Here is a 24,455-nt window from a genome sequence, read left to right as displayed (position 1 = left end):
CTAATGATCAATTAGCCTTTTAAAATGATAAACTTGGATTAGCAAACACAACGTGCCATTGGAACACAGGACTGATGGTTGCTGTAATGGGCCTCTGTACGCCTATGTAGATATTCCATAAGAACATCAGCCGTTTCCAGCTACAATAGCCATTTACAACATTAACAATGTCTACACTGTATTTCATATAAATTTAATGTTATTTTAAATGGACAAAAAAAAATTGCTTTTCTGATGGTGATGTGGATCAGTGGGGACAAAAAAGTATTTAGTGAGCCACCAATTGTGCAAGTTCTCCCACTTAAAAAGATGAGAGAGGCCTGTAATTTTCATCATAGGTACACGTCAACTATGACAGACAAATGGAGAGAAAAGAAATCCAGAAAATCACATTGTAGGATTTTTAATGAATTTATTTGCTAATTATGGTGGAAAATAAGTATTTGGTCACCTACAAACAAGCAAGATTTCTGGCTCTCACAGACCTGTAACTTCTTCTTTAAGAGGCTCCTCTGTCCTCCACTCGTTACCTGTATTAATGGCACCTGTTTGAACTTGTTATCAGTATAAAAGACACCTGTCCACAACCTCAAACAGTCACACTCCAAACTCCACTATGGCCAAGACCAAAGAGCTGTCAAAGGACACCAGAAACAAAATTGTAGACCTGCACCAGGCTGGGAAGACTGAATCTGCAATAGGTAAGCAGCTTGGTTTGAAGAAATCAACTGTGGGAGCAATTATTAGGAAATGGAAGACATACAAGACCACTGATAATCTCCCTCGATCTGGGGCTCCACGCAAGATCTCACCCCGTGGGGTCAAAATGATCACAAGAACGGTGAGCAAAAATCCCAGAACCACACGGGGGGACCTAGTGAATGACCTGCAGAGAGCTGGGACCAAAGTAACAAAGCCTACCATCAGTAACACACTACGCCGCCAGGGACTCAAATCCTGCAGTGCCAGACGTGTCCCCCTGCTTAAGCCAGTACATGTCCAAGTCCGTCTGAAGTTTGCTAGAGTACATTTGGATGATCCAGAAGAGGATTGGGAGAATGTCATGTGGTCAGATGAAACCAAAATATAACTTTTTGGTAAAAACTCAACTCGTCGTGTTTGGAGGACAAAGAATGCTGAGTTGCATCCAAAGAACACCATACCTACTGTGAAGCATGGGGGTGGAAACATCATGCTTTGGGGCTGTTTTTCTGCAAAGGGACCAGGACGACTGATCCGTGTAAAGGAAAGAATGAATGGGGCCATGTATCGTGAGATTTTGAGGGCCTTCCATCGGCCTTCCATCAGCAAGGGCATTGAAGAGGAAACGTGGCTGGGTCTTTCAGCATGACAATGATCCCAAACACACCGCCCGGGCAATGAAGGAGTGGCTTCGTAAGAAGCATTTCAAGGTCCTGGAGTGGCCTAGCCAGTCTCCAGATCTCAACCCCATAGAAAATCTTTGGAGGGAGTTGAAAGTCCGTGTTGCCCAGCGACAGCCCCAAAACATCACTGCTCTAGAGGAGATCTGCATGGAGGAATGGGCCAAAATACCAGCAACAGTGTGTGAAAACCTTGTGAAGACTTACAGAAAACGTTTGACCTGTGTCATTGCCAACAAAGGGTATATAACAAAGTATTGAGAAACTTTTGTTATTGACCAAATACTTATTTTCCACCATAATTTGCAAATAAATTCATTAAAAATCCTACAATGTGATTTTCTGGATTGTTTTTTCTCATTTTGTCTGTCATAGTTGACGTGTACCTATGATGAAAATTACAGGCCTCTCTCATCTTAAGTGGGAGAACTTGCACAATTGGTGGCTGACTAAATACTTTTTTTCCCCACTGTACTCGGAATACATATCCCAAAGGAAATAAATGATCTCACTTCAATACATTTTAATAGAAAGTTAGCAAAAATAGATAAGATCTTGCTACCATGGAAAGGTAAATACCCTGATTAGCTCTTTAGTATTATCCCAGTTTACCTATTTGCTTATGGTCTTGCCTACGCCTAGCGAACAGTTTTTTAAATTATATGAGAAAAAAATATTCCATTTTATTTGGAACGGCAAGCCAGACAAAAATAAAGGGGCCTATTTATATAATGAATATGAATTCGGAGGACAGAAATTATTAAATATTAAAGCATTAGACCTATCACTAAAAGCTTCAGTCATAAAAAAGTTATACTTCAATCCGAACTGGTTCTCTAGCAGATTAGTAAAATTGTCTCACCCAATGTTCAAGAATGGCCTTTTTCCCTATATTCAGATTACAACCACTCATTTTCAGTTATTTGAAAAGGAAATAATCTCCCAAATATCACTATTTCTAAAACAAGCCATAGAAAGTTTCAAAAAAAAATTTCATCCTCCAGAAACGACAGAACAAATAATGCAACAAATATTGTGGTTAAATTCAAATATACTAATTGACAAAAAACCTTTATTTTTTGACAGAATGTTTAAAAAAGGTAGAATCTTTGTAAATGATATCATCGGTAGGACTGGTGGAGTTATGTCGCACATGCAGCTAACAAAAACATATGGAAATGTCTGCTCTACCCAAAATTACAACCAAATAATTGCAGCCTTACCGCAAAAGTGGAAGAGGAAAGTGGAAGGGGGAGAAAGTAAGGAACTTGTCTTGTCGGCCTTGCATTAAAGAACATAATTTGGTTAAGGAAAACTGTGATAAATAAAAAAGTATATCAGTTTCACTTAAGGACCAAAGGATTGACAGCCGTCCCATATAGATTGCAAAATAGTTGGGAAGAGATCTTTGACGTACCGATCCCATGGCATAGTGTTTATAAACTGACACGCAAAACGACACCGGATTCAAAAATTAGAATCTTTCAATTTAAATTATTATATAAAATTCTTGCTACCAATAGAATGTTATTTATATGGGGGATACAATCTTCCCAGCTCTGCAGATTTTGCTGTGAAGAGGCAGAATCATTAGATCATTTGTTTTGGTTCTGTCCATTTGTAGCTTGTTTTTGGACACAGGTCCAGGAATGGCTAAAGGATTGCAATATTTACCTGGAGCTAACCTTGCAGATAGCATTACTGGGTGATCTGAAAAGTCATAGTCAATCAATCAATAATATAATAATACTTTTAGCAAAAATGTTTATTTTTAATTCACAATCTGTAGAAGCAATGAGAATAGAAAGGTTCAGAACTTTTGTAAAACATCACAGTACGGTTGAAATATATATGGCAAATAGAAATCCTATATGGATGGTGTTAAGAGATAGATGGGAGGTGTTGAATGGAGTTGAAGGATGGGACCAATAACAAATAACAAATAATAATAACAAGATAACTAATAATGTAAGCATACTGTGTCCATAACAAGTATATAGGTTGTATGTTGGGAGCTTTTGGGAAAGAGCACAGTTAGAAAGATATGGCATATAGAAGCAAACCGGATGGACATCATGAAAATGATCGGAGAGGTTGAGAGTAGAAGTAGTTCAGGAGCAAAAACAAATAAATTGAATTATTGTAAAATTGACTGTGTCCATAAGGTGTAGATAGTAAGTATTGGCTGGAAGTAGAGGCCTGGACATTGTTGTTCACTAATTTACCCCAAGTAGGGAAAGGATGGCGGGGTTGAAAAGTAATAAAGGGGAGTATATATATAAAAAACATGGGGGATTGGAAGTGATGCAGACAATTACATTACATTTACATTTACATTTTTGTCATTTAGCAGACGCTCTTATCCAGAGCGACTTACAGTTAGTGAATACATTTTTTATTTTTATTTTTTATTCTGGCCCCCTGTGGGAATCGAACCCACAACCCTGCCGTTGCAAACACCATGCTCTATCAACTGAGCTACATCCCTGCCGGCCATTCCCTCCCCTACCCTGGACGACGCTGGGCCAATTGTGCGCCGCCCATGAGTCTCCCGGTCGCGGCCGGCTGCGACAGAGCCTGGATTCGAACCAGGATCTCTAGTGGCACAGTTAGCACTGCGATGCAATGCCTTAGACCACTGCGCCATTGATGGAAGTTACAATCTATCTGCAATATTAAGCTGATCTACCCCCCCCCAAAAAAAACACAACGTGCCATTGGAACACAGGACTGATGGTTGCTGATAATGGGCCTCTGTACGCCTATGTAGATATTCCATTAAAAATCAGCCGTTTCCAGCTACAATAGCCATTTACAACATGAACAATGTCTACACTGTATTTCTGATCGATTTGATGTTATTTTAATGGACAAAAAAAATGCTTTTATTTCGAAAACAAGGACAATTCTAAGTGACCCCAAACTTTTGAACGGTAGTGTGTGTATATACACTGCTCAAAAAAATAAAGGGAACACTTAATAATAATAAATAATAATTAGTCATTTAGCAGACGCTCTTATCCAGAGCGACTTACAGGAGCAATTAGGGTTAAGTGCCTTGCTCAAGGGCACAGACAGATTTTACACCTAATCGGCTCGGGGATTAGAACCAGCTACCTTTCGGTTACTGGCACAACGCTCTTACCCACTAAGCTACCTGCCGCCACTTAAACACCACAATGTAACTCCAAGTCAATCACACTTCTGTGAAATCAAACTGTCCACTTAGGAAGCAACACTGATTGACAATAAATTGTACATGCTGTTGTGCAAATGGAATAGACAACAGGTGGAAATTATAGGCAATTATCAAGACACCCCCAATAAAGGACTGGTTTTGCAGGTGGTGACCACAGACCACTTCTCAGTTCCTATGCTTCCTGGCTGATGTTTTGGTCACTTTTAAATGCTGGCGATGCTTTCACTCTAGTGGTAGCATGAGACGGAGTCTACAACCCACACAAGTGGCTCAGGTTGTGCAGCTCATCCAGGATGGCACATCAATGCGAGCTGTGGCAAGAAGGTTTGCTGTGTCTGTCAGCGTAGTGTCCAGAGCATGGAGGCGCTACCAGGAGACAGGCCAGTACATCAGGAGACGTGGAGGAGGCCGTAGGAGGGCAACAACCCAGCAACAGGACTGCTACCTCCGCCTTTGTGCAAGGAGGAGCAGGAGGAGCACTGCCAGAGCCCTGCAAAATGACCTTCAGCAGGCCACAAATGTGCATGTGTCTGCTCAAACGGTCAGAAACAGACTCCATGAGGGTGGTATGAGGGCCCGACGTCCACAGGTGGGGATTGTGCTTACAGCCCAACACCGTGCAGGACGTTTGGCATTTGCCAGAGAACACCAAGATTGGCAAATTCGCCACTGGCGCCCTGTGCTCTTCACAGATGAAAGCAGGTTCACACTGAGCACGTGACATACGTGACAGAATCTGGAGACGCCGTGGAGAACGTTCTGCTGCCTGCAACATCCTCCAGCATGACCGGTTTGGCGGTGGGTCAGTCATGGTGTGGGGTGGCATTTCTTTGGGGGGCCGCACAGCCCTCCATGTGCTCGCCAGAGGTAGCCTGACTGCCATTAGGTACCGAGATGAGATCCTCAGACCCCTTGTGAGACCATATGCTGGTGCGGTTGGCCCTGGGTTCCTCCTAATGCAAGACAATGCTAGACCTCATGTGGCTGGAGTGTGTCAGCAGTTCCTGCAAGAGCAAGGCATTGATGCTATGGACTGGCCCGCCCGTTCCCCAGACCTGAATCCAATTGAGCACATCTGGGACATCATGTCTCGCTCCATCCACCAACGCCACGTTGCACCACAGACTGTCCAGGAGTTGGCGGATGCTTTAGTCCAGGTCTGGGAGTAGATCCCTCAGGAGACCATCCGCCACCTCATCAGGAGCATGCCCAGGCATTGTAGGGAGGTCATACAGGCATGTGGAGGCCACACACACTACTGAGCCTCATTTTGACTTGTTTTAAGGACATTACATCAAAGTTGGATCAGCCTGTAGTGTGGTTTTCCACTTTAATTTTGAGGGTGACTCCAAATCCAGACCTCCATGGGTTGATACATTTGATTTCCATTGATAATTTGTGTGATTTTGTTGTCAGCACATTCAACTATGTAAAGAAAAAAGTATTTAATAAGATTATTTCATTCATTCAGATCTAGGATGTGATATTTTAGTGTTCCCTTTATTTTTTTGAGCAGTGTATATCAAAGATAATTCATAAAAATCCAAATCACTTCACAGATCTTCATTGTAAAGGGTTTAAACACTGTTTTCCATGCTTGTTCAATACACCATAAACAATTAATGAACATGCACCTGTGGAACGGTCATTAAGACACTAACAGCTTAGAGACGGTAGGCAATTAAGGTCACAGTTATGAAAACTTAGGACACAAGAGGCCTTTCTACTGACTCTGAAAAACACCAGAAGAAAGATGCCCAGGGTTCATCTGCGTGAACGTGCCTTATGCATGCTGCAAGGAGGCATGAGGACTACAGATGTGGCCAGGGCAATAAATTGCAATGTCCATACAGTGAGACGCCTAAGACAGCGCTACAGGGAGACAGGACGGACAGCTGATCGTCCTCGCAGTGGCAGACCACATGTAACAACACCTGCACAGGATCGGTACATCCGAACATCACACCTGCAGGACAGGTACAGGATGGCAACAACAACTACCCGATTTACACCAGGAACGCACAATACCTCCATCAGTGCTCAGACTGTCCGCAATAGGCCAAGAGAGGCTGGACTGAGGGCTTGTAGGCCTGTTGTAAGGCAGGTCCTCACCAGACATCACCAGCAACAACGTCGCCTATGGGCACAAACCCACCGTCGCTGGACCAGACAGGACTGGCAAAAGGTGCTCTTCACTGACGAGTCGCGGTTTTGTCTCACCAGGGGTGATGGTCGGATTCGCGTTTATCGTCGAAGGAATGAGCGTTACACCGAGGCCTGTACTCTGGAGCGGGAGCGATTTGGAGTCTGGGGCGGTGTGTCACAGCATCATCGGACTGAGCTTGTTGTCATTGCAGGCAATCTCAACGCTGTGCGTTACATGGAAGACATCCTCCTCCCTCATGTGGTACCCTTCCTGCAGGCTCATCCTGACATGACCATCCAGCATGACAATGCCACCAGCCATACTGCTCGTTCTGTGCTTGATTTCCTGCAAGACAGTAATGTCAGTGTTCTGCCATTGCCAGCGAATTGAGCACGTCTGGGACCTGTTGGATCGGAGGGTGAGGGCTAGGGCCATTACCCCCAGAAATGTCTGGGAACTTGCAGGTGCCTTGGTGGAAGAGTGGGGTAACATCTCACAGCAAGAACTGGCAAATCTGGTGCAGTCCTTTAGGAGGAGATGCACAGCAGTACTTAATGCAGCTGGTGGCCACACCAGATACTGACTGTTACTTTTGATTTTGACACCCCCTTTGTTCAAGGACACATTATTCAATTTATGTTAGTCACATGTCTGTGGAACTTGTTCAGTTTATGTCTCAGCTGTTGAATATTGTTATGTTCATAAAAATATTTACACATGTTAAGTTTGCTGAAAATAAACGCAGTTGACAGTGAGAGGGCATTTGTTTTTTTGCTGAGATAGAGATATATATATATATATATATATATATATATATACACACACATACATACATACACACATACACACACAGTTGAAGTCGGATGTTTACATACACTTAGGTTGGAGTCCATTCAGTTGCCCGAATGGACAAGTAAAAAACATTACATTATAATCACAACATCAAACATTTACTCTGATCAGAATTGGATCAGGCAGTGCACAGCAGGGCAGTGCATGGTTGACATGCTGAGTAAATTGCCTATATTCCTATAGCCTATTTCAATAAACATATGCTATATTTACACAAAGCAGGAGAACAATGTAGACAGTTTTGTCTCACCAAAGCTGCACAAAATATCAGATCAGAAAATATGTTAGGGGTTTTTCTCTAACGATCTGGGCCAATAGCTGAAGTCCATTTTTATAGCGGACACTCCAGTGTCTTATTGTTATAGAAGCACAAACGTTATATTTTCTCTCCATTTGATATTAATATGACTTGGCCTATTATGCCACTCTTTCAATTAAACGCATGCTCGGTTTCTCCTGCCGCGCTATTTCATAATCAAACAATGAATGAATCTAACAAAAAGTTCATTTCTTTGCCACATTTCTTTCAGTATTACTTTAGTGCCTTATTGCAAACAGGATGCATGTTTTGGAATATTTGTTATTCTGTACAGGCTTCCTTCTTTCTATTCTGTCATTTAGGTTAGTATTGTGGAGTAATTACAATGTTGTCAATCCATCCTTCGTTCCAAACATACTGAATCTTAGGAGTAAATTCCTGGAGGAAAAATTAGAAGGAAATGCAAACTTAGCGAGGTGGGATTGAGGTACAGTAATGGAAGTACAGGTGCAATGCTTAACCATCTGAAAGGGACGCACCGTGACACCTTTTTTTTTTTATTGTTTGAACAGGAAACCCCCCCCAGAAAATGGCAGTTTAAACATGAAGAAAAACTGTCAATTTGTCAGATCCCTAATTATAATATCAATGTATCAGGGCCGCCGGAAAACGTGTGGCGAGGCAGCATTAGCCACAGCACTTTTCAAATCAAGTGTGGGGCAGTGCCACACCACTTGATTAAGTTTAATAAAATATATTGACGCAAATCGTTAAGAGGGACAAAGTGCTGTTTTTAGACCAATTTATCCATCCTTCACATCAGAGTGCTGCCGGCAGGCTCTTTGTGTGTCTAGACTAATCAGATTCACGGAAATCGCAGGGCACAACGCACAAAACTCAAGGCGCGCTCTCCACTTTCCTCCGGTATTTATTTAGCAAGAGTGATAACACATCACTCACGACAGACAAGCAAAACTCTTCCATAAATGTAGCCTATAAAGCTAAAACACTAGAGATCTGACATGCTGCATCGCATGGAAATGAGACAATTTTTCAGTCTGTTCAACTGTAGGCTACTAACAACAGCAGCTGCATTGTCTAGTGCTACTATGCGCCCGTCCCTCTGGCCAGCGTAAACGAAGCAGGAACATTGTGTATTTATAGCCCACTCTGGGACCTATGGTGCCACCGCTGAGACATATAGATGTACGCACCAGGAAAACTCCTCCAAAAGAAGGCCCACCCGCAGGAAGGCCCACCCGCAGGAAGGCCCCCCCCCCCCTACACGTTACAAAATGGTTTGACCATAAAACGTGAGACATTAGTCCACACGTTTGAAATGGAGAAACTCTGAAACTGTCAACCGCTACACAAGGTGAAGAAGAAGACAATTCACTAGACCTTATCATTTCAGTCTGCAGCTGGCATGTACAGTTGAAGTCGGAAGTTTACATACACTTTAGCCAAATACAATTAAACTCAGTATTTCACAATTCCTGACATTTAATCGTAGTAAAAATTCCCTGTCTTAGGTCAGTTAGGATCACCACTTTATTTTAAGAACGTGAAATGTCAGAATAACAGTAGAGAGAATGATTTATTTCAGCTTTTATTTCTTTCATCACATTCCCAGTGGGTCAGAAGTTTACATACACTCAATTAGTATTTGGTAGCATTGCCTTTAAATTGTTTAACTTGGGTCAAACGTTTTTGGGTAGCCTTCCACAAGCTTCCCACAATAAGTTGGGTGAATTTTGGCCCATTCCTCCTGACAGAGCTGGTGTAACTGAGTCAGGTTTGTAGGCCTCCTAGCTCACACACGCTTTTTCAGTTCTGCCCACAAATGTTCTATAGGATTGAGGTCAGGGCTTTGCGATGGCCACTCCAATACCTTGACTTTGTTGTTCTTAAGCCATTTTGCCACAACTTTGGAAGTATGCTTGGGGTCGTTGTCTATTTGGAAGACCCATTTGCGACCAAGTTTTAACTTCCTGACTGATGTTTTGAGATGTTGCTTCAATATATCCACATAATTGTCCTTCCTCATGATGCCATCTATTTTGTGAAGTGCACCAGTCCCTCCTGCAGCAAAGCACCCCCACAGCATGATGCTGCCACCCCCGTGTGTCACGGTTGGGATGGTGTTCTTCGGCTTGCAAGCTTCCCCCTTTTTCCTCCAAACATAACGATGGTCATTATGGGCAAATAGTTTTTAAAAATATATATCTGTCTGTAAACAATTGTTGGAAAAATTACTTGTGTCATGCACAAAGTAGATGTCCTAACCGACTTGCCAAAAGTATAGTTTGTTAACAAGACATTTGTGGAGTGGTTGAAAACTAGTATTAATAACTCCAACCTAAGTGTATGTAAACTTCCGACTTCACCTGTTTAGTCGTCTAGAGAACTTCCACTAAAGACACGAGAGGAGAGGCAATCCCTCTCAGACAACAGCGGGTACATCTGAAGTATCCATTCTAACTACGACCAGAAACTCTACCAAGGACATAGGGATCTCTGGTGTGCAAACCAGAGTCCTACATCATCAACTCAACTATCGAGGTCAGCTACACGTAAATACATGTTGCATTTCTAATCCGAATGAGCGTTTAGTGGGGGTTTAAGCATTTGTATTTCCATGTAGCGTAGTTTCCAAAGTAACCACAATAGTTTGAATCTCTGTCTCTCCCTTCCACTCTGACCGTCCTTCTACCCAAGCATTCATGCTATTGTTGTTCCAATCCACTAGGGACCTGTTTTCATTGTATTACGTTAGTAATCAATAACCTGTGTGTTTGTATTGTGTTATTATTGAGTTAGTAAATAAATAATTAAGCCAATTTGTGTATTGCTGATTCATCAATAAGGTTAGGGTTCTTGTAGGTTCAAGGATATGCGACGTTCAGGATGTGACTGATAAGAGGTAATTCTTTGATAAGTGACTGTTATCGATATAACATATACATCTTCTAAGAATTTAATTTGGGAGATGGTAACTCGTTAAACAACTTATTCCGTGGTGCCCCAAATTCCTAATGAGTTAATTGTTACACGATTAATTTAATAGTGACAATTAAACATAGTTAGGTGATTCGATAAATAACAGTCATACATTAAAGTATGTCACGTCACGACAATGTACACACACACACACACACACACACATTGTAAAAACACACACACTGTACACACTTAAAACCTGGACAGCATGATCTGAGGTAAACGCTGACTGGGAAATCCAACATGGGCAATAAAAACCCTGAGCCAGAGTTACTGACCAACAGAAAACAAAACAAGTTTTGCTCTAAACGACGACGATAACCTGAGGGTTTGAACATTACTGTAGATAAGACCTTTCTTTCATCAATTTTGCATGCACAAAAACCCCCTGCAATGCTGATTTAACTGCCCTTTAATCCTATAGCTCTACGTTCTTTGACAGCCACATTCTCTCTCTACTCAGGGTTAAAACAAATACAGCCTGTTTCTCTGCTAATGAGCCTGCCCTTAAGGGTCAAAAGACAACTCAAGGTGTGATTTCACCTTCAAATTCCTTTACAGTGTCATTGCTCTTTAGAAACAAACACCTTATAGCCTACATAGGCCTGTGCAGTGCATGCATCTTTCTTTTTTTTTTTTTAAATGTCCTTGAGTCAAATTCATGTTTATTCAGAAATGATTGCATAATTAATATCAAGGGTGCTTTTTTGCATAAAACAGCCCACAGAGCAGAAAATATCAAAGCACCGTACAAATCTGTCGAATACAGTAACATATGCTTGCATATCAACACAGTCTACACTGGAACTAAGTACTGTACAGTCAGACTGGACTTCTGTCAGTATCATCACTATTACTGGACACCATTAGACTTGACATGAACAGGTGAAGAAGAAAAAAACATGTATTGTCACATACACAGGATAGGTGCAGTGAAATGTGTTGTTTTCCAGGGTCAGCCATAGTAGTTTGCCACCCCTGGAGCAAATTAGGGTTAAGTGCCTTGCTCAAGGGCACAACCAGATTTTTCACCTTGTCGGCTCGGGTATTCGAACTAGCAACCTTTCGGTTACTGCCCCAACGCTCTAACTGCTAGGCTACCTGCCGCTGGAAACAAGGGGAGAAGAGAGACTGTATCAAGAAACAAGCACATACCCTAGCTGTTTCTCAATTACATACTGTAGTCATACCCAGCCTTAATGGAACATGTGCTTTGGCTTGGAAAGCTTTACCTCCGTCAATCCTCAGTTTGAAACCTGATCTAGGTAACCGAGTAACAATGCCTCTCTTAATGTCACTAAAAAAAGAAAATACCCCAATCAATCTCAGCGTCTTTAGGGAAAAAACATTGTGTGAACAACTACAATGTGATACTCTCTCATTCGATCAAATGCAGCGAAGCCTTCAGAGCAGTCAACTAGGGAAATTCTACCTCACTACGGTTTCTTTCTTTCTTTATTTTTTATTTAACCTTTATTTAACCAGGTAAGCCAGTTGAGAACAAGTTCTCATTTACAACTGCGACCTGGCCAAGACAAAGCAAAGCAGTGCAATAAAAACAACAACACAGAGTTACATATGGGGTAAAACAAAACATAAAGTCAAAAATACAACAGAAAATATATATACAGTGTGTTCAAATGTAGCAAGTTATGGAGGTAAGGCAATAAATAGGCCATAGTGCAAAATAATTACAATTAGTATTAACACTGGAATGATAGCTGTGCAAGAGATGATGTGCAAATAGAGATACTGGGGTGCAAATGAGCAAAATAAATAACAATATGGGGATGAGGTAGTTGGGTGGGCTAATTTCAGATGGGCTGTGTACAGGTGCAGTGATCGGTAAGGTGCTCTGACAACTGATGCTTAAAGTTAGTGAGGGAGATAAGAGTCTCCAGCTTCAGAGATTTTTGCAATTCGTTCCAGTCATTGGCAGCAGAGAACTGGAAGGAATGGCGGCCAAAGGAGGTGTTGGCTTTGGGGATGACCAGTGAGATATACCTGCTGGAGCGCATACTACAGGTGGGTGTTGCTATGGTGACCAATGAGCTAAGATAAGGCGGGGATTTGCCTAGCAGTGATTTATAGATGGCCTGGAGCCAGTGGGTTTGGCGACGAATATGTAGTGAGGACCAGCCAACAAGAGCGTACAGGTCACAGTGGTGGGTAGTGTATGGGGCTTTGGTGACAAAACGGATGGCACTGTGATAGACTACATCCAATTTGCTGAGTAGCTATTTTGTAAATGACATCGCCGAAGTCAAGGATCGGTAGGATAGTTAGTTTTACGAGGGCATGTTTGGCAGCATGAGTGAAGGAGGCTTTGTTGCGAAATAGGAAGCCGATTCTAGATTTTACTTTGGATTGGAGAGGCTTAATGTGAGTCTGGAAGGAGAGTTTACAGTCTAACCAGACACCTAGGTATTTGTAGTTGTCCACATACTCTAGGTCAGAACGTCGAGAGTAGTGATTCTAGTAGGGTGGGCGGGTGCCAGCAGCGTTCGATTGAAGAGCATGCATTTAGTTTTACTAGTGTTTAAGAGCAGTTGGAGGCTACTGAAGGAGTGTTGTATGGCATTGAAGCTCGTTTGGAGGTTTGTTAACACAGTGTCCAATGAAGGGCCAGATGTATACAAAATGGTGTCGTCTGCGTAGAGGTGGATCTGAGAGTCACCAGCAGCAAGAGCGACATCATTGATATACACAGAGAAAAGAGTCGGCCCAAGAATTGAACCCTGTGGCACCCCCATAGAGACTGCCATAGGTCCAGACAACAGGCCCTCCGATTTTACACATTGAACTCTATCTGAGAAGTAGTTGGTGAACCAGGCGAGGCAGTCATTTGAGAAACCAAGGCTATTTAGTCTGCCAATAAGAATGCGGTGGTTGACAGAGTCGAAAGCCTTGGCCAGGTCGATGAAGACGGCTGCACAGTACTGTCTATTATCGATCGCGGTTATAATATCGTTTAGGACCTTGAGCGTGGCTGAGGTGCACCCATGACAAGCTCGGAAACCGGATTGCATAGCGGAAAAGGTACGGTGGGATTCGAAATGGTCGGTGATCTGTTTGTTAACTTGGCTTTAAAAAACTTTCGAAAGGCAGGGCAGGATGGATATAGGTCTGTAACAGTTTGGATCTAGAGTGTCACCCCCTTTGAAGAGGGGGATGACCACGGCAGCTTTCCAATCTCTGGGGATCTCAGACGTTACGAAAGAGAGGTTGAACAGGCTAGTAATAGGAGTTGCGACAATTTCGGTGGCTAGTTTTAGAAAGAAAGGGTCCAGATTGTCTAGCCCAGATGATTTGTAGGGGTCCAGATTTTGCAGCTCTTTCAGAACATCAGCTGTCTGAATTTGTGTGAAGCAGAAGCGGGGGGGGGCATGGGCAAGTTGCAGCGGAGGGTGCAGAGCTGGTGGAGTGGGTAGTGGTAACCAGGTGGAAAGCATGGCCAGCCGTAGCAAAATGCTTGTTGAAATCCTCGATTATTGTAGATTTATCAGTGGTGATAGTGTTTCCTAGCCTCAGTGCAGTGGGCAGCTGGGAGGAGGTGCTCTTATTCTCCATGGACTTTACAGTGTCCCAAAACTTTTTGGAGTTAGTGCTACAGGATGCAAATTTCTGTTTGAAAAAGCTAGCCTTTGCTTTCCTAACTGCTTGTGTATATGTATAACTTCCCTGAAAAGTTGCATATCGCGGGGGCTATTCGATGCTAATGCAGTACGCCACAGGATGTTTTTGTGCTGGTCAAGGGCAGTCAAGTCTGAGGAGAACCAGGGGCTATATCTGTTCTTAGTTCTGTATTTTTTGAATGGGGCATGTTTATTTAAGATTGAGAGGAAATTACTTTTAAAGAACAACCAGGCATCCTCTACTGACGGAATGAGATCGATATCCATCCAGGATACCTGGGCCAGGTCAATTAGGAAGGCCTGCTCGCTAAAGTGTTTTAGGGAGCGTTTGACAGTGATGAGGGGTGGTCGTTTGACCGTGGACCCATTACGGATGCAGGCAATAAGGCAGTGATCGCTGAGATCCTGGTTGAAGACAGCGGAGGTGTATTTAGAGGGTAAATTAGTCAGGATGATATCTATGAGGGTGCCCATGTTTACGGATTAAGGGTTGTACCTGGTAGGTTCGTTGATAATTTGTGTGAGATTGAGGGCATCTAGTTTGGATTGTAGGATGGCCGGGGTGTTAAGCATATCCCAATTTAGGTCACCAAGCAGTACGAACTCTGAGGATAAATGGGGGCAATCAATTCACATATGGTGTCCAGGGCACAGCTGGGGGCTGAGGGGGGTCTGTAGCAAGCGGCAACAGTGAGAGACTTATTTCTGGAAAGGTGGATTTTTAGAAGTAGAAGCTCAAACTGTTTGGGCACAGACCTGGATAGTATGATAGAGCTCTGCAGGCTCTGTCTACAGTAGATTGCAACTCCACCCCCTTTGGCAGTTCTATCGAGACGGAAAATGTTGTAGTTGGGGATGGAAATTTCAGAATCTTTGGTGGCCTTCCTAAGCCAGGATTCAGACACTGCTAGAACATCAGGGTTGGCGGAGTGTGCTAACGCAGTGAATAACTCAAACTTAGGAAGGAGGCTTATGATGTTAACATGCAGAAAACCAAGGCTTTTACGGTTACAGAAGTCAACAAATGATAGCGCCTGGGTAGTAGGAGTGATACTGGGGGCTGCAGGGCCTGGGTTAGCCTCTACATCACCAGAGGAACAGAGGAGGACTAGAATAAGGATACGGCTAAAGGCTTTAAGAACTGGTCTTCTAGTGCGTTGGGTACAGAGAATAAAGAGGGCAGATTTCGGGGCGTTGTAGAATAGATTCAGGGCATTATGTACAGACAAGGATATGGAAGGATATGAGTACAGTGGAGGTAAACCTAAGCTTTGGGTAACAATGAAAGAGATCGCATCACTGGAGGCACCGATTGAGCTGGTCTCGGCGTGTATGGGGGGTGGAACAAAGGAACTATTTGAGGCAGTTTGAGAGGGACTTGGGGTTCTACAGTGAAATTGTATAATAAGAACTAACTGGAACAGCAATAGGCAAGGCATATTGACATGGGAGAGAGGCATAAAGCAATCACAGGTGTTATTAGAGAGAGCTAAGACAACAACTGGTAATGGCGATAAAGTTTGGGCTGAGGCTAAACAGATAAATAGGACAGGGTACCGTGTAAAGGAACAGTCCAGCAGGCATCAGCTGTGCAGCTGAGTGATCATAAGGTCCAGTGAACAGCAATTTGTGAGTCCGAGAGCAGTTCGAATTGGTACTACAGCACAGCGATCAGGAAGCACGGCTGTCGTTTGCGTGTGCTAGCGGGCCGGGGCTAGCAGATGGATCTTCGTGGTCGTTGCAACGGGAAGCCTGTTGAAACCACAGACGATTACGTCGGCAGACCAGTCGTGATGGATCGGCAGGGCTCCGTGTCGACTCTAGGAGGTCCCGTCCGGTTGACAGAGAGGTAGATAGCCGGGAGATGTGCCTGACTCAAGGCTAGCTCAAGGCTGATTAGCCAACAACAACGTTAATTTGGTTGCAGCTAGCTAGTTGCGATTATACAGTGTTAAAGGTCCAGTGATTCAGTGATTCCGGCAGAAAATCCGATAGGTTCTGGGTCGATAACGCGCTGTGCAGACAGTGCAGACTGGCCGATAATAGTCCAGGCTAGAGCTGGCTGGTAGGTAGTGCAGGCCACGGACAATGGTGAAAAACCGCTAACGGTGGCTAATAGCAAGTAGCTAGTTAGCTGGCTACTCCCGTCCGGTAGACAGAGAGGTAGATAGCCGGGATATGGGCCTGCTCGAGGCTAGCTCAAGGCTAACTGATGCTTGCTTCGGGGGCAGTGGTGATTAGCCTACAGCAACATCCATTCGGTTGCGGCTAGCTAGTTGCGATCCGGTGTTAAGGTCCAGTGATTCAGTTATTCCGGCAGAAAATCCGATGTTCTGGGTGAAAACCGCTAACGGTGGCTAATAGCAAGTAGCTAGTTAGCTGGCTGGCTAGTTTCAACTGGAGATTCTAGATAAAGGTGAGTAAATAATAGAATCCGTTCCACATTGAGTGAGGCGGGTTGCAGGAAAGTATATTTAGTAGAAGGATGAAAAGTGTGATAGGGAAATATATACCTAAAAATACAAAAAAATACAAAAAACAGGCTATTTACATGGACACACAAGAGAACACGACCACACTGCTACGCCATCATGGAATCTAGACAACATGCTGATGTAAACAAGTACGTGGTGGTGCACCTATGGGAGAAATCAGACAGCCAGTTATCTACCTGTAGTAAGCTCCAGACCAGCCTGCCTGACAGTGACACTTGCATAACAAAACTAAAATCAGCAGCCCTAGCTGCTGTTTCATGACCAGACCCTCACAAGAGCTCCAGAGTACTCTGTTCTCTGCAGGTCAGCAATGCACCCAGTCTTACAGAAACCAACCAACCAAAAACTAAAAGTCCTCTCCATGAGAGGTTCAAACATTTTTTGCATGTTGTCTTACCTTGGGTTGAGCACGTCTAGGAAAGGCAACTTTAGGATCGATCTGGTAAATATTAAAAAAGGGAAAAGAGAGAGGATTAGATATCAATAATCATCAAAGTTGTCAATCACTTAAACACAACTAATGACAGCGATTTGGATGTGTGGGTCTAAAGCATTCCTCATGGATCACAAGACTATCCCACATACCGGCATGCACGACTCAGACAATATTAGGATTATCGTCACAACTGAAAGTACAGAGACACTACACAAGGGGTATTCAAATCAGGCCTTGAGGTCCCCAAGTCCCCTTCAGGACTGCTGGTTTCCATCCTTCCCCTCTGATCAAGGACTGATTCAGACCTGGGACACCAGGTGAGTTGACTCCTTTAGCCAATCAATGACATTAAATCAACCAATTAACTACCAGGGAGAGAAGAGAACCAGCTGTACTGGGGAACCTTAGGGCTCAAGCCTCCTACACTAGTACACTATTTTTCACATCTTCCCCACACAGATTAATCAACAGTCATACTAAAGCTGGCTGACTTAATCAAAAGCACAATTTAAATTTCCCTTTGCCTCATCAAAAAGTCCAGGTCCGTCATTCACACAATCCTGCATTACTCCATTGAAGCATAGCTGACTAATAACTCAATAGCCCTTCACACATCATGGTTTAGTCAACGTATATTGACCAAGAACATACATAACTAGCATTAATGCCCAGGTTGCTATTTAAGCACGCTGTGAAAAATGTATGAGCAAAAAAGCACCATACAATTACACATTTTTATTAATGGCATATACATATAGACCACATATAATGCTATAATTGTGCAATAATTAAGTCTAAATCAAAAGTCCATTCAAAATGTATTGAATGAGAGCGTTTTATTTAATGCTATTCAAAGCCACTTAATGTTTCCCTCCTGGAAAACATTTTAACCTTTTAATTTCAAATCCAATTACACTGTCCTGAGTCATCGACTCTTTTAGCTCATATTATGGATTTCAAATACATGGGTCATACAAGGCTGCTTCGCTGCATGCTTTTATGGAGAACAGCTAGTTATTATTTCCTGATTCCATCCAAGGGTTTATTATGGCAGCCAATGTGAATTGGCACATTTGGGTTTGGATTGAATAAAATGAGGCCTGAAAACAAAAGAAGGCATTGTATTATTCATTGTTGCATCAGTTTACTGCAAAACAGTAATTTATGTTTTCACTATTTATTACAGGATTTTCTCTGTGTTGGGAACTGCGGATTTGTACCTCGTCAAAAATACAAAATGTAGCTCGAACTAAATGTGTGAGATATCAAGTCAGGTGTTAGAACCAACCACAGGACTTCCTCAAGAACAACTTGTGCAAATCAACTCAGAAACATTAATTTGGACATTAATTTTCCCCTCTGACACACACTTCTAAAAGTGAAATCATGCACAAGAACACATCCTGTTAAATGGGACAGTCAGTGCATTAAAAACAGCCAGGACATTCAAGACACATTTGCCATTTGTCACAGTAAGGTTGAATACATCCCCAACATTCACTCTTCCTGTGAACAAAGAATTTCTCCTTTCACATTTTCATCTTTAAGGCCACATAGCTAAACGGGGAAAAGACCATTAGTGGAATATTGTGCATAAAGTAAGTTGAGAGCTTGTCAATTGGTTAAAAAAATCAAAAAATAACAGAGGGGAAATGTAACAGAGAGCTGTCAGCGTGTGACGGACAAAAATAGACAGGAAGTGACTGTCTGAATTCAGCAGACAATGCATTAGCGGAGTGGGAAGTGTTTTAGCCAGAAAAGTGTTTAAATCTACAAGAGATTGTTTTCACAAATGACATCAGCAGAAATCCTATTGTCAACAGACACTGAGTATTATTCAACCCCAAGCCTTCATTTCCATGTTGTCAAGGATTACATAAAACATGAAACATGTCAAGTATATGCAGTACATGCCTCAGCCTTGGCGTATGCAATCGAGGGAAATACATGTGCCACAATGTAAAACAACAGGTATCTCCAATTGAAATAATGCTAACACTGCATGTATACCTGTGAAGTAACTCTGTACTAAAACTAGTAAACAAGTTACCATATTGCACAATTAATTAGGGTTTAAGGGCATTTTGCAATCACAGGCTATTCTAATAGGGAATCATGTACACTGAATGTCAGAAGGAATACTGACTGTATCCTGATGAAAGGACAGCACACACACACAGCAGCATTGAATTCCCCATGCAGACAAACCAAACCATGTCTGTTGCTGTCTGGACTTGAATTTCCCAGCCCAGCCTCACCTTGCAGTGTTAAAGGCCCAGTGTGGTTTATATACACTTCCACACTATGAGGTTGGAATAATACTGGGAAAATGATAATGCCGATGCCCTTTTAGCGTAAGAGCTGTTTGAAAAGATCGCCTGGAATTTTAGCCTGCTTTGGTCGAAAGGAGTTTTGGCATCAGCAGGCAGTAAATTAGTTAATAGACCAATAAGAAAGAGCGTTCCAAACCTCTCTGCCAATAACAGGAAATGTTCAGTTTTCCCCTCCCAAATTAGACCACTCCCAGACATTCCTAGCAAAATTATTGCTTGAGAGATTGCGCTTTGCTAAAAAGCTGTTTCTTGACCATTTTTTTATTTATTAAAAATAATCACAGTAAGGTACTTAATTGTTACCCAGAAACAATTTGATATTGAGATAGAAATGGCTGCATTGGACCTTTAAGGTGAGATGTGACTCCCCTCCATATCACACTGCACTTCAGCACTTTAATGTAGAACACCTCCCAAGGCACAGAGAGGTGAGTCAGCAGCTCAATGTTACCTCTATTACATTCAACTCTAAAGACTGAACTCTGGGTCCTTTAATGCATGGATAATGTCATTAGCTGTTTTCTAATAAGCCTACGTAGACGCAGGTCCAGGAAGGAGAGGGGAGAGATGGCATCAAAGCACACTTTTAGGTACACATCGAGAGTTAGGGAGAGTGTGTGTGTCTGCTTCCTTTGCTGGGCTGAAACTGCATGTCCTCTCAAGTACCGATTTCCCTTTTCAGCAAGACTAACATTTGCCCCTTATCAATAGGTTCTAGAGGTGTACTAATACATCTCAACATTACATTCAAATCTGCAGTCATAATAACCCCTGTACTATTAACAATTAATTAGGCTACAAAACACATTGAACATACATTAACAAAGAGCATTTTAAATAGTGTAATTTTTCAGAAGTGATGTGTGTGAAGTTACAGGCAGATTATAATTTGCCATTTCCTTTCACATCTTCAGCTATCTGTTTCATAAGCCTAGACCTTCTGGCAATGTCAGAGCAGTTAGTATGAGTCCTTGGGGACAATATAGGCTGTCTGTATTCATTCCACCGCTCCTGAAGAACGAGCCCTTTGAGCACTCGCTCACACAGCCGAGTTAGAGCATACACTGCAACAACCACATACAGAACATGAGTACATGGTGACTATACTGACCTTTCAATTAATCATTATTTTGGTCCCACATTACAATACATCTTTACATGGTAGTTACATAGGCAATTACAGTGTAGCTACACATTATTACTTAACCTACAACTGCTGTAATGTTTGTGCACAATTTCAAAGATTTTTATGAACTCACAATTGAGATAAGGGATATGAAAAGTATAGAAGCTATTTTTTTAACAAAAACACATTGAAGCTTGTTTGCAAATGTACCTGTAATGCATTTAAAAACGTCAGTGTATTCTCATTACAGCAAACAGGTCAAACACATTACAATGTACCTGCCTATGTAACTACCATGTATTTGCATGCTACATAAGAATGCCACAGGGTCATTCCAATCAAATGTATATTAGCCAACAGAGGAGCACGAGAATCATCAAAAATAAGCTAACTGACCCATATGGAAAATCAAACACTAAAACGCAAAGAGGGCAAATCACAATACCCTTTTATGCAGTCAAGGCATTACTCTGACCAACTCTCACCCTCAGAGAAACATGAGACTTAATTCAAGTGTCAGTTTTAATATATCCTATATCAGAGGAGTCTGGTGGGAGGAGCTATAGGACGGGCTCATTGTAATTGCTTGAATGGAATAAATGGAACAGAGTCGAACATGTGGTTGCCATATGTTTGATACCGTTCTATTTATTCCATTCCAGCCATGACAAAGAGTCAGTCCTCCTATAGCTCCTTCCACCAGCATCATTTGATCCATCCATACATTCAGAAAATCTATATATTGCAACAATGCCATTCTCTGGGGATAACAGTTAGTCTTGGGTTTGTTATTTAAAATGGGTCAGGTTGAGGGAATGTGTGCACTTTAGCAGACTTGAAGACAGAGAGTGAGTGGATAATATGCCGACAACTGAGATGAAGACAGGGGTAAATGGGTGGATACTGGGGCCAATGATGCAGTCAATTGGGACTTGAGGATGAAAAATGAAAGCTTAACTCAAGATGGGGTGCTTTTTAAAAACAACATTTATTTATAAATAAACTGCATTTAGTAAACAGAAAAGTCATTAATGCCTGATGGTGCTTGAATATGGTGCACGAAAAACAAAGCCAAATATGTTCAACAATGTGTATATATAGCCTACTAAAACCTATAAATGACAGCTGGGAATTAATTTTCACAGAAAACAAATACAGAATGACAATCACTTTATATAATATGCAGATTTAACAATACACATGTTTCCCATCTCAAAACACTCAGATGTTCCTTACAGAAAGCTTTGTAGTTGCCATTGGTGCTCAAATTACTTTATGTAACATGGCACTCAATACTCAGTTGGTAGAGCATGGCGCTTGCAACGCCAGGGTTGTGGGTTCGATTCCCACAGGGGGACCAGTATGAAAAATGTATACACTCACTAACTGTAAGTCGCTCTGGATAAGAGTGTCTGCTAAATGACTAAAATGTAAATGTAAAGAAAGGGTTAGCAGAAGGTCTTGTCATTTGAAGGGGGGGGGGGGGGGGGCAAGCTCAGAACGCATAATTAGCTAGGCTAAATATTGGCTTCAAGTGCATGTGGCTGTGAGAGTGACTAATTCAAATAACATAGCACAACTCTGTAAAAGATACAACTCAATACGACGTAGTTAATCATGCCTCCCAGGCAGGTGGGTCACAAAACCACAAACACTTCAAAAGTGACAGAAGAAAGGAGACATACCGTTTTTGAGTCTAATTCGTGATGTGGCTGAGCTAAGACGTTATCTACACTGGCAGCATCTACGTAAGTAACGAACCCGAAGCCCCTGTGGAGATAAACAAGAGACATTGTAAACAGTGAGTCAGTCAGTGGGGGCAGGAGAGTGGTCAAACAGTTACATTGTAACATATTTACCCACGTTGGCTATGTTGGTGTATCCATAGGCTACTTGATATAAAAATAGTTTACCTTTCATATCAGATTTAATTATTTATTAAATGTAAATACAATTTCCTTTTAATGCTGCACAAGTTATCAGGTTAATGAATAGTGTCGTCTAATTATTTCCCATATTTTCAGGAATATTCAAAGATCCACTAGTATTCTATGTTTCGTGGCGGTCCATGTCAAAATGCGTTACCTTTGCAAAGCGCTGATTCAGTCGCTTGTAAAAGCGCAACGTGCGACAAAAATAAATGTCTGCTTGCTTGCTAACTGATTTTGCGTTAACATAAGGACACTGCAAAACCACGTCCGTTGACAATTAAGATAAATGCAAACAGGGGGAAATATATAAGCTAATTACCTGGAGCGTTTTGTCGTTGGATCTCTCATCACCATACATTCTCTGATTTCCCCGAATTTAGTAAAATAGTCTCTAAGGCTGTCTGCAAAAGAAAAACAAAGGGAGGTTACTGGTCGTTTTCATTCTTCTGTCAAATATAGAATACACTATGTATGAGCTATAAATGCCTCTAGCTACTGGTATGCACATAGGGGTCGAATAAAGGACTTCAAATGATTGGAAATAAAAATAACCTTGCGCGCACTGAGGTACACGCACACACCACTGCACACATCAGACGTTGCAACCAGCACCGGCAGCCTCGGCTACTACAGAACACAACCCGACAATGCCACACTGTAGTCAGCAAATTAATTTCTTACCTGGTGAAGTTTGCCAGCTGAGACCACCGATAAACATTTTACTGTAAGGGGAAAACATAGCAGAAGTGAGTCCAGATGTCAGATCGGCCATTTTGACGTGTAGCTAACTACTTGGCTAGCTCTAGCTAACTACTTGCTATAGCGACAAAAAGCGACCATAACGTATGCAGAGCAGCAGCAAGAGAGCTGTAGTTATCAAGCCCAGCGAGCTATTGCTATAGAAAAAAGGGGGCAGGCCCGTTTGCTAATATAATCAAACAAAGGTGTAGTTGACTGCACCCGGAAGGCAACATCAATGTCAGTGCTTTGATAAGCCGTGCAATATTAATACAATGTAGCTTTAACGATAAAAGTGTCAGTGCTGTTCGCAGTCTTACCCCGGGTCGTGTTGCGAATCATTAGGGCTTCCTCCAGATGTGGCTTGGCTCCCGTCTCCCTCCATAGCTAACCCAACTATAGCCAGTAACTAACGAAGACACACCGGCACAACGCTACACCGAAGCACGCTAAAGACAATATTACTGAGCCGGGAATGCAAGCGTCACACGTGGGATCAGCTCAGCCTGTGGCTCCCTCCCCCTCCCTTGACCCACATGGGGCGGGGTAAGGCTCGTCACCGAATCAATTCAATTGACGTCATTAATTATTCCCCGCCCATATATATATGTAGCTAACCATTTGTGCAGATTTGTTGTGTGTGTGTGCGTGCGTGTAACATTACTGTAATATTTTATTATTTAACAACTATTGTGTTATTGTAGCAAATCCTGTATTACTGTGTGCGTATGTATGTGTGTGTGTGTGCGCGCGTGCATTAAATAAAATAAATAAAATGCATATCCCTGCATCAAAGTTGATGATTGACTGCTATGTCTGCCCAAGCATTTGAGAGATGATTTGCTAAACCATTTTAGGATAACTTTTACTCTACTATGCCACCATAACTGTGACGTTGGTTGGTGGATAACTATAGAACATGC

General features: G+C 42.3%; 1 protein-coding gene across 1 annotated transcript in view; it reads right to left on the bottom strand.

The window, feature by feature from the left end:
• Positions 1-24,051, bottom strand: part of LOC311106198 (RNA-binding protein Musashi homolog 2-like) — a 251,675-nt gene extending 227,624 nt beyond the window's left edge. The window contains exons 1-5 of the mRNA XM_084148510.1: positions 23,853-24,051; positions 23,476-23,516; positions 23,114-23,195; positions 22,549-22,633; positions 17,366-17,407 (exon numbers count right to left, since the gene is read on the bottom strand). Coding sequence (XP_084004636.1) covers positions 17,366-17,407; positions 22,549-22,633; positions 23,114-23,195; positions 23,476-23,516; positions 23,853-23,917 — 315 coding nt within the window. The 5' untranslated portion in view covers positions 23,918-24,051. The remainder of the gene's footprint in view (positions 1-17,365; positions 17,408-22,548; positions 22,634-23,113; positions 23,196-23,475; positions 23,517-23,852) is intronic.
• Positions 24,052-24,455: the final 404 nt, after the last annotated feature.

The sequence above is a fragment of the Coregonus lavaretus genome (genome assembly GCF_964263955.1).
Source record: "Coregonus lavaretus genome assembly, chromosome: 30".
NCBI lineage: Eukaryota > Metazoa > Chordata > Actinopteri > Salmoniformes > Salmonidae > Coregonus > Coregonus lavaretus.
Note: the sequence above shows the minus strand (reverse complement) of the source record. Positions and strands in the feature narration are given on the sequence as shown.